Below are 11,973 nucleotides of genomic sequence, written 5' to 3' on the forward strand. Positions count from 1 at the left end.
TGGGCCTATGTTGCAGGCCCTCTGGAAATCATTAGCCAACATCGAGACAAGCGGTGGCAATGCTTTCCCCTATATAGTCAGCATTTGCCAAGCTTGTAGCTCTGCTTTCGAAACGTGTCATTTCTTCAAGGTTAAGTTTGAAGCCTGGCCTGCCATGCCTGCACGTCCTGAACAACTCATGGTGCACCCCAACACATTTTCACTCTGAGTTTCCTCTCTTTCTATTTCTTCAGTTCAATTAATTTTTTAAAAAATTGGAAAATCATGCCTCTGGTCAGAAGTTGATTTCCTATTTTCTTTAAATGAGAAGAATATTATCATTTTCAATCTGCGTGGCAGAGTTGTACAAGGTCCCTAATTGTACTTTGCCTACAGGAGGACTTAAACCTTATTCCATTCACCTTCCATCTCTCCTCGGTCTGCTGTCCCGCTCTGGCTCAGCAGCGATTGCCCAACCTGCTGCAAGGCTTTTCCTAGCCTGCATTTGCAGCTCTTGGAAATACTCTACATGCAGCAACAACCCAGTCTGGCCTGCGTCATTGCAAGCAACCTCTCCATGTCAAAATCAAGAGCATGCTTTCCTAAAGCACCAGGCCACCCCTCCTTGATTTGCCTTTGCTGTGCCGCCCTGGGCCAAGTGCCCTTAAACTGACATGCAAACGGCCTTGAAGCCTTCCCGACCAGTCACCGCTTGGCTGGGATTAAAGATCTGCTAACTCCACTGCTCAAGCCTCACAGTCAGGATGGTTCTTGTCCAAGTTCATCGAAGGCTTGGCGCTTTTTTGCTGTGCTGGCAGTATTTCTAGCACCGTCAGGCGTGGAGTCCTCACGCCTAACACATAGGCGGAGGAGCTAACCCAGATCAGTTGGTGTTTTCTTGCTGTTCTCGCATGCCAAGAGGGTGCTGAAATGACTTGGACCAACCACCTCCACAGCCAGACACAGGCTGCCTGTGGCCACAATCCAGCATCTGGCTCCCTCCCTGACTCCCTGGCCAGGGCACTGTGCCTGTCCTACAGCTACCCTGGATGGCACACCAGGAGCACTCCCTTCCCCAGCACCCCCTGCAAAGCCCACCAGCTCTGGCCAGGGAAGGTTTGCACCCCAGAGGCAAGATGTAGTCCCACATGATCAGATAGAGGTGCAGGGGAGGAGGTAGGCAGCACAGATTTTGTATGGTTTAGTGATGGACCTGGCTATATTAATAGTTGGACCTGATGATCTTAACGGTCTTTTCCAATCTAAAAGATTGATTCTATGATTCTATGTTTCTATGATTCTATGATTTGGGGAGTTCCTTGGATGCACTTTGATGTGTGTCCAACACATCCCAGTGTCATTAGCATGAGCAGGAGTCACTCCTGCCTCCCCAACCTGTAACTTCAGGCTCACCCGGATATTTCATCTTGTCCAGGTACCCTTTGATAACATGTGCAGAATTATCTTCATCACCAGGGAACATATTTCCATACTGATTTAATGAAAGTAGAGATTCTGGAGTCAGCAGGAGCTGGAGCCTCACAGACGGCTCCTAATACAGGAAATTGGATGTGGTTGGAAATGTTTCAGCAAGGAAAGCTTGGGAGATGCTGCCGTGGCTCATTCTTGAAGTAAGGCTTTGTGTCTATGAGATAATAAATCTGAGTTTAGTGCACCTAATCCTGAATTTAAAATACCACAGCCCACATAACATGAGGTGACTGAACAGGTACAAAGACACTGTCCCGGTGGAAAGATGTTGCAAATCACTAAAGGAGTAATTGCAGCTAAAACAAGCTTTTGCTGGATGGAGAGCAATATATATAGTCCATGGGCTTTTCAGCCAGACCCTTTCCCAGTCCTCCAAAGTCATGACTTGGGATGCCCTGTCTACTGCTGCGTCCCTCACAGGCAGATCTGGGGAGAGATATTACCTCTTCTGCTTCAGATACTTGCCTGACTGGGCTATTTCTTTGGCAGCTGCCAAACCACCTTGGTTAGAGCCACCCAACAGCTCAGTCCAGCAGTTCAGCTCAACCCCACAACTGGCAGTATCTCGACTCCAGCCCTCAGCATGCAGGACCAGTCTGGGTGTGCTGAGGCATTCCAGTGCCTATCAGCTAGACCAGAAGGCAGATCCTAAATCAAAGCTACTAGCAATGATGAAACTTGCTCTTAGCAATCACGTTTCCCTCTTCAACCTAAGCTGAATTAAAGCTTGGAGGCTGGAAATGGTGCAGATGTCCTTGAGGGAAGCTGGGAGCTTAAGAAATCATGCCATCTCAGCATGGAGAGATCAGCACAGGCTCTTTGGGTGTCAAGGAGAGTGCAGGAAGAAATCTGAGGCCCTGGGAGAAGAGATACAGTGAAGACCATGGACAGCCTTAGCTAGAGATGGGGTTGTCTGGTCCCTTCTACAGGAATGATGGGTTACAGCCAGAGCCAGGGGATGAGCTCAGGCCCCAAAGGCAGCAGCAGTTCTTTGAGGGCTGCCTGGGATTGCTCACCATGCAAGGGCAATTTGCACTTTCCAGGGAGGAGTGAGCAGCTGGGGACATTGTGCAAGGAAAGGCTAGCAAGAATCAGCAAGTTGCTCCCAGGAGCCAAGCTGTCTCTGAAATATGGGCCACAGGAGATGTGCCCAGGAGCAGAACCTGAGTGGGTTGCCTAACTCCTAACACAGGACATGCTTGGTGGGGGTCTTTGCTGTGATTTATGGTGCTACACACATGTGCTGGCTGTGAATTTAGTCTGCTCCTGTCATGAGAGCTGGCTCTTCTACACCACTTTCTCCTGGCTTCGGCCTGTCTAGAACACAGAGTATCAGTTTGCAGAACACAGGTGCAGACACAAACACGATCTGCCTCACCCTCATAACTAGAGATGAGGCACTGCTGAAGTAATATCCCACAGACACTACTCCCTTCTCCACACTTGTGGCTCCCTCTGGCCAAGAGTTTGGCATGGCCAAGGGCACTGTTTGCAGCAACAGCATCAGGTCCAGTCACTCTCAAAAGCTTGGGCAAAGAAGATCTTTTGCTCCCCAAGTTACAATGCAGATCAGTGTCTCTCCCTAAATACAAAGTAAGGATTTGCAGTGTGATGCAGGACAGCTCACCTGGTGAGGAATAGCCTGGCTGGAAGGGTGGAGAAAAAAGGACCTGTCCAGCTGCAGATTTCCCACATAGCAGGATAAGGCCGTGCCACCAAGGTCTGGTGTGATCTGTCCTGTTCTTCCTCATCTCCATCCTTTGCAGATCAGATGGGCCAATAACCTGCTGGCACATCCCCTAGCTGGCTGACCCACTGCACGCTGATAAGGAATGAGGTGAGGACTGTCAGCTCTAGCCAGCCTGGCTCTGTCCTTCTCAACCCACCGTGGCTCTTCCTACACCACATTGCTCCTGAAAATAACAGGCAAGCACCTCCGCATCTTCAATGTGGTGGAGAAGGTGTCAGTGCAGTTGGAGATACCACCTCTGTTTGGTGTGCCATAAGGGTGAACAGGGACCTTCCCTCCCCTGAATTCAGCCATACCTTGTGAGGACACTGATCCTGGAGCTTTAGATCTTGTCACCTCATCATGGTGGCTCCAATCCAGAGGTCGGAAGGGAGATGTATAGTTGTACTGATGGATGTAGTCCGTGGCATACAGGCAGTGGGACACCCCATGGCCCCCTTGCCTGTGGTATTTGCCTGTTGTACAAACACCATTTAATTCAAGGCTCCTTTAGAGCCTGCAGAGACACCTGGACTTCCATCAGACACAGACTGCCCGAGGCAGACTCAAGCCTGAACGCTGAATTTCTTTGATGTGAACAGCCCTTCCAGCATCTCCTCTGGGATGGTATCCCCTCCCTCGTTATCACCTGTTGCCCATGATCTGGTCTCTAATATTCACAGCAGCACTTGCAGGAAAGTCCCTGGGCAGACGTGACTTTAAGAGCTGGTGGCTGCTGAGGTTGAGTTAGAGTGCCCAGCTGCCAGAAAAGCTGTAGGGAGCACAGAACCTATCCTTGACCTTTTAAATTGCCTCCCCCATCTCTAGCTCTAAGTAAGTAAACACCTACACATTTCCTTTCCTTGTCCAACATTTCTTGCATGGGAACAGCCCTTCCTAGTCCAGCCCCTGCAACCTGCTAGACCACGGCTCCAGCAGCAGCTCATCTCCTTGGAGAAATATCTGGGGTCCTTTGCAAGGGTTCAGCCTCACAAAACCTTGGATTTGAAAGGGAATAGTTTAATTACACACACATCCTGAGAAGAGGGAAGGTGGTTCTAGTTACTTATTCTCCTGTTGGTATGGAGCACTTCTCCTTGTCCTGTGGAAGGGACCAGGCTCAAGGGTTGAACTCTGAGGTAGGCTTCCAGAAGGGGGAAGAGGGAAGTGGGTATGTCAGAGCAGAGAAGCCCGCTTTAGCCTTTACTCTAGCCCCTCGTGATGTGAGGTGATCAGTGACTTGGCCAGAGGCTGGAGCCTTTCTGTGCCCTTCTGTCCCGGTTTCGGCTAGGATAAAGCTAATTTCTCTTCTTAGTATCTAGAATAGTGTTGTGTTTTGGATTCAGCGTGGGAACCGGTATGAGAAGAATGTTGATAATATGCTGTTGTTTTTGATTGTTGCTAGGAAATCGAGGACTCTTCAACTTCTCATGTTTTGTTAGTGTGCAGGTATGCAAGGAGATGGGTGGGAGCACAACCAGGACAGCTGACCAAAACTAGCCAAAGGGTTATTTCATACCATAGGATGTCATGTTCAGTATATAAACTGGGGGGAGTTGTCTGGGAAGGGCCAATCGTTGCTCAGGCATCGGTCAGCGGGTGGTGAGCAATTGCATTGTTCATCTCTTGTCTTGGGTTTTATTTCTCTCTTTTTGTTATATTCCTTTTTAGTAGTAGTAGTAGTAGTACTAGTATTTAGTATTGATATTACTATATTTCATTTTAGTTTAGTTATTAAACTGTTCTTACCTCAACCCGTGAGTTTGACTTTCTTTTCAATTCTCTTCACCATCCCAGTGGGAGTAAGCAGGTGTGTAGTGCTTTGTTGCTGGCTGGGGTTATACCACAACTTTCCCAGCTCCAGCAGGCAGGAGGGTCTCCCTGCTACCTCTGCTGTCATTGATGGCACCAGCTGGAAACACCCAGGAGTGACAGCCTCTGGGGTTGTGCTTTGACAGGGGTGAGAGGGAGGGGGACTATCATGTCCTCGGGAGACAGGGAACTGACGGGCTTCATAGAAAAAGAAGAAAGCATTTCAGTAAGTTTCAGTTTGGGGCCTCTTAAGGAAATCACAAAGCGTCTTGTGATTTAGAGACAAATATGCAAGACAAGGAGAGCTTTAAGCCACAGGCTTGGCTCACTGCCTGATTTTTCCCCTTCTCTTTCAGTGTAATTACAGTTGAGCCATGTAGTAATTGGGTAACTTTTTCCAAACAAATCCTTTCACTCAGAGTGAATCATACTTGCCATAAAGGGCACATGGAGGCAGATAAAAGAAATAGACATCTTATGGCTTATTGTGATTGAGCATTTTGCCCCCATTCCCTTGTTCCAAAGCCCCCAAAGTGTGCCCAGGGTAGGTACAAGAGCCAGGCAGTGAGATTTCCTGGGTAATTCCTCCCCACACTGCCTGTCTTGCTGTGCCTTACAGCCAACAAGAACTGCACAGTTTTGAGGGTGTCCAGGAGTTCTGCAGTAAGGGGGCTATTTTCCCTCCTTTGGTTCTTCTACCTCCAAGAGCTGCGTCAGCAGCTGGGTGGCTTCTGGGGACAGCAGGACTTTATATTGCAGCTAGATGACCCTGGATCCACCTCCAGTGCTCTGCTCCTGGGGTCTGACCTGGACTACAAAGTGTTTTTGGGGTACTGTGTCCGCTCAGTGATATTTCTTCTGTTCCCAATTTAGCCAGAGCTGAACAGCCCAGCCCTCCTCCCAGACCCTTCCCACCAAGTCTCCCATCCATCTGACCGTTTTCCATGTGGGATAAAGGCTTTGGATAGCAAAACACTCATTGTAAAACTATTTTCCATTGGCTTCATGGCCACACAGAGCTGGATCTCCTCCTGGAGCGGCCCGCAGCCTGCTTGGAACATTTGGGTTAGCATCCTGGAGATGAGCCTGACTGAACTCTGCCTACAGGCCCTCCCTCCCCCCAAAACTAACCCCTCCCACCCTTTCCTCGGTGATTGGTGGGTGGAGTGGAGAAGGGCTGGGACAACTCAGCTCTCCATCTATTTAAAGGCAAGGGTGGGGCTCCTTCTGCTACTCGACTGGGACTGTCTTGCCCTTGGTGGAGAGCAGCGTACACCTGCAGAGCAGCACCATGTCTTGTGTGAGTAAAGGGATGGGGCAGCTGGTGAGAGGCTAGAGGTGGTGCTCTGTGGCGTGGGCCTGTGGGGAAGGTGTTGGCTTGGTGTAAGGGTACTTGTGCTAACCTGCTCAGCAGTCCCTGTGTTGAAGGGTCTGCTACAGTGTGTGCCTGCTGCTGGGGAAGAAGGATCCCTGCTGCATCCATTACGAAGGAGGGGCTGCTATTTCATGCTCTGGCAAGAGTGTTTTGGCTCTTTCTTTTTTCTTCTTCTCTCTAGGATACCTTTTGGGGAACTACATGGAGGGGGGTCCTGCTGGGTTGGCTCCCAAGCTGGGGTAACCTGTTTTACAGCAGTTCTGCTCTGGGGAAGCAGCTGCAGTAATGTTTATTGCTCTCTGAGCATCTCTTCTGGGCAGCCTTGCTGCTTGATTCCTGGCTGAAGTTTTCATGAGTCATTGAACTGCTGTATCTCCCTTTCTCATAAGGAAAACTGCTATACATAAGTGTCTTTCTGTGAATGTGAAGGACTGGCTGGGAGGTACTTGTGTTGGAAGAGTGATTGTACTTCTTGGATTAATTAGCTTTTCATTAGATTGAGGGCGATTAATCAGGGAGTGCCCTAAGTGCAATCTTTTGGGGGGGAAATCTTAGTATTCCTGTGGTCCTACTTCTGCTTTGAAAGGAAATGAGTACATATGGGTACATAGGGGGAGAAGGTGAGTAAAGGTGCGTGTGTGTATATATGGAGCAGAAGAATGTACTTAAAAATACTGAGCCTAAAAAAAATTTTAAAAAAGAAAGGCATGGCCTTGGGATCTGGAAAGCAAAGTGTCTGAGCCCCTGGACCTGGGTGAGGCTTGACCTTGAAATCCAAGCTAGTAGAAGAGAGTGGAGGGTCCATCCCTGAGCAGCCAAACTTGTGCGGGACACATGGCACATGGGTGTGTTTGGGATAGGGTGGGTGTAATGGGAGCCTGCAGGTACTTACGCTTCACTGCTGTGAAATCCAGATATGTTGATGAGAGCAGAAGCAGAAAGGTTGGGAAACTGGGTGTATATCCCATGTGACTGGAGTAGCTTCTCTGGGATGTCCCTGGTCCAATGCCCTAGGGGAAGGGAGCTTCCCTGTCTCCCCAGTTATCAAAAGCTGTCAAATGCACTCTCTTGCAAGGTATCGAGGACAACTGCCAAGTTAGAGCAGGTGAGCCAGCAGGTACCAAGCTAATGTTTCTGCCTCTATGTTCCTCAGGGACCAGTATGTACCAACTTGGGTCTCAAGCCTGGCCAGCGCCTCACTGTCAGAGGAAAAATAGCACCAACTGCCAAGAGGTAAGATGTGCTGCCCAGGCATGGCCAAGGCACCATGGTGAGTTGTCTTCTGCTGGTGGGGAACAGAAGGAATACCTCCCTCAAATGGGAGAAAAGCAGCTTTGGAAGGGGTTAACACCAGCAGTGCTTCCCAGTGAGTCATTGCTTAATGCGAATTGCAGACACATGCTATTGTCAAGGGGCTAAGCCAAAGCAGATGTGAAGCTCCAGCTTCATGCACTGGCAGTGACCACATCCTCTCTAGTGCAGGGTAAAGGAAATGTGCCTTTACTGAGATTTGGGCTGAAACCATCCTCACAGCCTCTCCCTTGCGCAAAGATGGCCCAGGAGCAGGGACACTGTTACAACACCTTGCGCAGGAAAAGTTTATAGCCTAAGCAGCTGGGACTTCTTGGGTGCTCTGAGCCACAGCTCCAGCTAAGGGTGCAAATGGAAAGGCTGCATGTTGCAGCAGTGGGTCTCAGTGCTTTCATCTAGTGGAGCGATGTGCTAAGAGGGAAGGTGGTGAGTGGGCAGCAGGTGGGAGGAAGTAGAAATGTGCTCCTAACTCTGCAGAGATCAGGATGGCTGGGGTCTTCAGGGAAGCCTTTACAGCAACTTCCCTGCTTGTACAGGTCTGTGGCTGGTGGGGCCTCGTGGTGGGTAAGGTGGAGCCTGTAGCTGCTGTACCAGCACTAGCGGTGTTCCAGGCAACATGTCCCAGCTCTTCCCAGCGCCTTTGAAGTTCGATAGCATCGGAGTGAAGCCTCCTGGGCTTTCTCCTGCCAAATCATGTCCTTTCTCATCTGGGTAAGGCCTGGAGGCAAGGTGGACACTGGTCTAGAAAGCTGCTTCCTCCCACTGCTATTGCAGATGCTTTGGGATAGCTAATGACATGGTAATTACTTCAGCTGCCTGCAGGGTGGGGAGAAGGCTGTGGCTGTCAGGCAGAGTGAAACACCAGCTAACTGTTTGGGGCTGAAAGGAAATCTGTGAAAAGAAACCAGCAACTTGGGAGCTGGTTTGGATGCGGGATAACTCCCTGTTCAGGGCTAAGTGCCAAAACTTTTTGTGGCAACTAAGTGATGCCTCTCCCGAGGGTGGAACTGGAGACTATCATCCCAGCATGGAGAGTACTGCTTACTGACACAGCAACATCTGTTTAGGGAAGCTGTGCAGTTTAGCAAAGGCTGGGTTACCATCAGCTAGGCTTGAAGCAACAGACCTAGAAATGTTAATGGTAATGTGTTATGCTACCATAGTATTGATTAAAACAGTATTGATGTTGTCTTCCTCTGCAGCTTTGTGATGAATCTGGGGAAGGATGCTACCCACCTCGGTCTTCACTTCAACCCCCGTTTTGATGCTCATGGTGATGTGAATACCATCGTGTGCAACTCAAAGAAGGTGGAAGAGTGGGGTGCAGAGCACAGGGAGACTGTCTTCCCTTTCCAGAAAGGGGGCACAGCAGAGGTGAGGCCTGGGATGCATTCTCTGTACTTGCCCTGGCAAAGGGAGGGTGTTTGGCACAGGGCACCCAGCAGCAGGGGCTGTCTGTACGGAAGGTGACTGGCTTCTCCTGCTTGGCTAGTGTCGCCATCCAGGGCTCTGAGCAGTGATAGAGGGTGGGGATCAAATGTGTTAGTTCAAATGGATGCTACTGTTGAGCTGAGCAGGCAATAGGAATCTCTTGAGAGACTAGGATAACACTGCTGCTGTTGAAGCTGCCGAGAGTGTTCACCCTGCAAAGTGGAGGGTGGCACAGCAATGCAACACAGGGGAAAGGCTTGAGGCTATCTTGGTAGAAACTTTGACTTTTCCATTTGTCTTCCAGATCACTTTCAATGTCAACCAAAATGATGTGACAGTCCACCTGCCAGGCCACCAGTTCACATTCCCTAACCGGCTTGGTCTCTCTGTCTTTGACTACTTTGATACACAAGGGGACTTCACAGTCCAGTCCATCAGCTGGGAATAAGTTCCTCCAACACCTCCATCTCAAAGATACAGAAAAAGCAATCAATAAATAAGAATTTTGGTCTACCCAGCCTCAACCTAATCTGTTTCATTCTGCAACTCCAGATGAGTTGTCACCTTGCTGGAGGTGGGGAGGGGGCGGGAGTGGGGAGAGGAGGGTAGCCAACCACATGTAGATGGGATTGTGCCAGCTTTGGCCCTTAAAGTCATGGATGGAGAGGAGGGTGTGAGGGTCCAGAGCCTGGGAAGGCAGAAGGTGAAAAGCCTAAGGAGTCTCAGGAGGATATATTGGAGCTAGATGTGACTAGAAGGGGGAGTGAAAGTGTCCCTTAGGCAAAGTCACCTGCTCTTGAGGTCTAGACTGACACCTGAGTAAAATGGATTGATTATGTCTCTCTCTCCCTAAGCATCCTTGGCTGGCCTCAGGCAGCCTGGAGTTACTGTGCTAGGCAAGCCTGGTGAGGGGAAAGTGCTCAGTTGTGTTAGCTTTGGCCTGCACTACTCTGTAGACTGTGTCTTCTGGGGGCCTCGCTGCTGTGTGGAGACAGCAGTAGAAAAGGGTACCTTGCTGAGTGTGGTGGAGCGTGTAATTGGCCCATCACTCAAATCCCTTCTTTCAGTAATGGCAGATACTGTTGGGCCATAGCTCATGTGGCCTACAAGGGCAGTAACCTGGAGGGAATGGGTTTTATGCTGCCCCATGTGTCCTACCTGGTCCATCCAGAGCTGGGAGAGGTAGCAAGGCTCAGCAAGGGTGTGGGATGCTAAGGATATGTCTGCTACACTTTTGTTATTCCCTCAGTCATATTAGCCCAACTGACCATGTACATTTCTCAGACTAAACTGAGACTAGCCTCTGAGGAATTTGAAAGTGGTGAGGCATGTTTGATTTTACAGCATAGTTCTTATTGGGCTGTGGGTCATTATCTCAGGTGTGAGGTGCCTTGGGGGCTCTCACAGTCTAATGCTACTTTGGCAGAAGTGGCTACTTCTGTCGGGCACGCTGTGCCTAGCGGGCATAGGGAAGGTGGGAGCTGCCCTTTCTACAGTGCACAGCAGTTACCAGGTAGGCCTGGGATGGAAGAACCCAATTTTTGGGTCCTCAGTTCCAGGTTTGGCCATGAGCAACACAAAAACCCAGAGAAACAGGGCAGAACTGTAGAAAGTTGATGTGAAAATCCTCTGCCACCCAGCATGGACCCCAGTTTGGCTGGATCCCAGCTAGAGAGGACCCCATAAGCTCCCTGCTCTGGCCCTTGGAGCCTCCTCTCTGCAGCAGCTTGTGCTAGTTTGGGTCAGCTGCCTCAGCCATGCTCGCTCCCGGTTCCCTGTGTACCTAGCAAAACATGAGAGGTTGAAAAGTCCTCAACTTCCTAGTGACAACTGAAAACATCAGTATATTATCTTTTCATACCATTTCCCATACTGAATCCAAACCACAGCACTATTCTAGCTACTAAGAGGGAAAATTAGCTCTATCCTAGTCAAAACCAGGACAGGTGTACAGACAGCTTGATGCTCTGCAGCTGGATCTGTCTTGAACTCCCACGTTGCCCAAAGCCAATCTGCTTTGAATGACGGCATCCTGCTCTGTAGGGATATATCTATAATAATAAAGACAACATCTAACATTGCCACCCTGTAGACAGGCATGGCTGAGGGAGAGTGTAGCTTGGGGACTCTTCACATGGTGTGATACGGATGAGGCCATCCTTTCTGGGGCTGAGAGGAGAGTTTATCTGTATGGAATTGAGCCACACTAGGCTAGATGGCCTCAAGGTGAGACACCTGGCCTGGTTTATGCCATGACATTGACACGGTCTGACAGACTGGGCTACACTTGATAGCCTAGAGTTGGAGATTTCCTCAGCCACAATAGAGCCATGGTCCTGGTGAGGGCCACTTCCATGAGCTGTGATGATGCACATGTAGTGGAGCTCTCTTCTTGCAGCTTCCCCTGCTGAGCTGACTTTGAAAGTTGAGCAAATGTGCAGACCCCCCCCTTACCTGTAATTCCAGGCAATCACATAATGGCTCTTAACTGCACATGGGAGTCTTTTTTTCAGAAAGACTCCTCATAGATTTTGTGTGTGTGCGTGTGTGTGTGTGTGTGTGGAGTGTGGGAGAAGAAAGCTGAGTGTGAACTTTACTACAAGAGGATGAACCTTATTCAGGTCTCCTGCTAGCGTGGCTACTTCGTGAAGTGACTCACCCGTCCTGTGAAAACTGTGACTCATTGTTGTCCTGACTTTGTTATGGTTTGGCCCGTTGCTAGCAAGGAGGTGAGCGGTGGCGAGGGTTCCCCAGCTGTATAATTTAGACATGTCGAGGCTGACTGCTCACTTCCACCCACTCCCTGGCCTTGCGCAAGATGGAGGCTGGCATGGAAGTGCTGAGG

The 11,973-nt window shown here is 49.7% G+C and overlaps 1 protein-coding gene across 1 annotated transcript; it reads left to right on the forward strand.

The window, feature by feature from the left end:
• The first annotated feature begins 6,273 nt into the window (after window positions 1–6,273).
• Window positions 6,274–9,641, forward strand: LOC104269342 (beta-galactoside-binding lectin-like). The gene is made up of 4 exons (XM_009865108.1): window positions 6,274–6,311; window positions 7,540–7,619; window positions 8,900–9,071; window positions 9,433–9,641. The coding sequence occupies exons 1-4, from the start codon at window positions 6,303–6,305 to the stop codon at window positions 9,574–9,576; spliced, it is 405 nt and encodes a 134-aa protein (XP_009863410.1). The 5' UTR covers window positions 6,274–6,302; the 3' UTR covers window positions 9,577–9,641.
• Window positions 9,642–11,973: the final 2,332 nt, after the last annotated feature.

This window comes from Apaloderma vittatum, unplaced genomic scaffold (genome assembly GCF_000703405.1).
Source record: "Apaloderma vittatum isolate BGI_N311 unplaced genomic scaffold, ASM70340v1 scaffold28982, whole genome shotgun sequence".
In the NCBI taxonomy this organism is placed as follows: domain Eukaryota; kingdom Metazoa; phylum Chordata; class Aves; order Trogoniformes; family Trogonidae; genus Apaloderma; species Apaloderma vittatum.

Bases quoted from the DNA above. Each gene is read 5' to 3' on its own strand.
- LOC104269342 (XM_009865108.1), top strand. The intron at 7,620-8,899 runs GTAAGATGTGCT...CTTCCTCTGCAG, and splicing joins ATAGCACCAACTGCCAAGAG to CTTTGTGATGAATCTGGGGA. The intron at 9,072-9,432 runs GTGAGGCCTGGG...TTTGTCTTCCAG, and splicing joins AGAAAGGGGGCACAGCAGAG to ATCACTTTCAATGTCAACCA.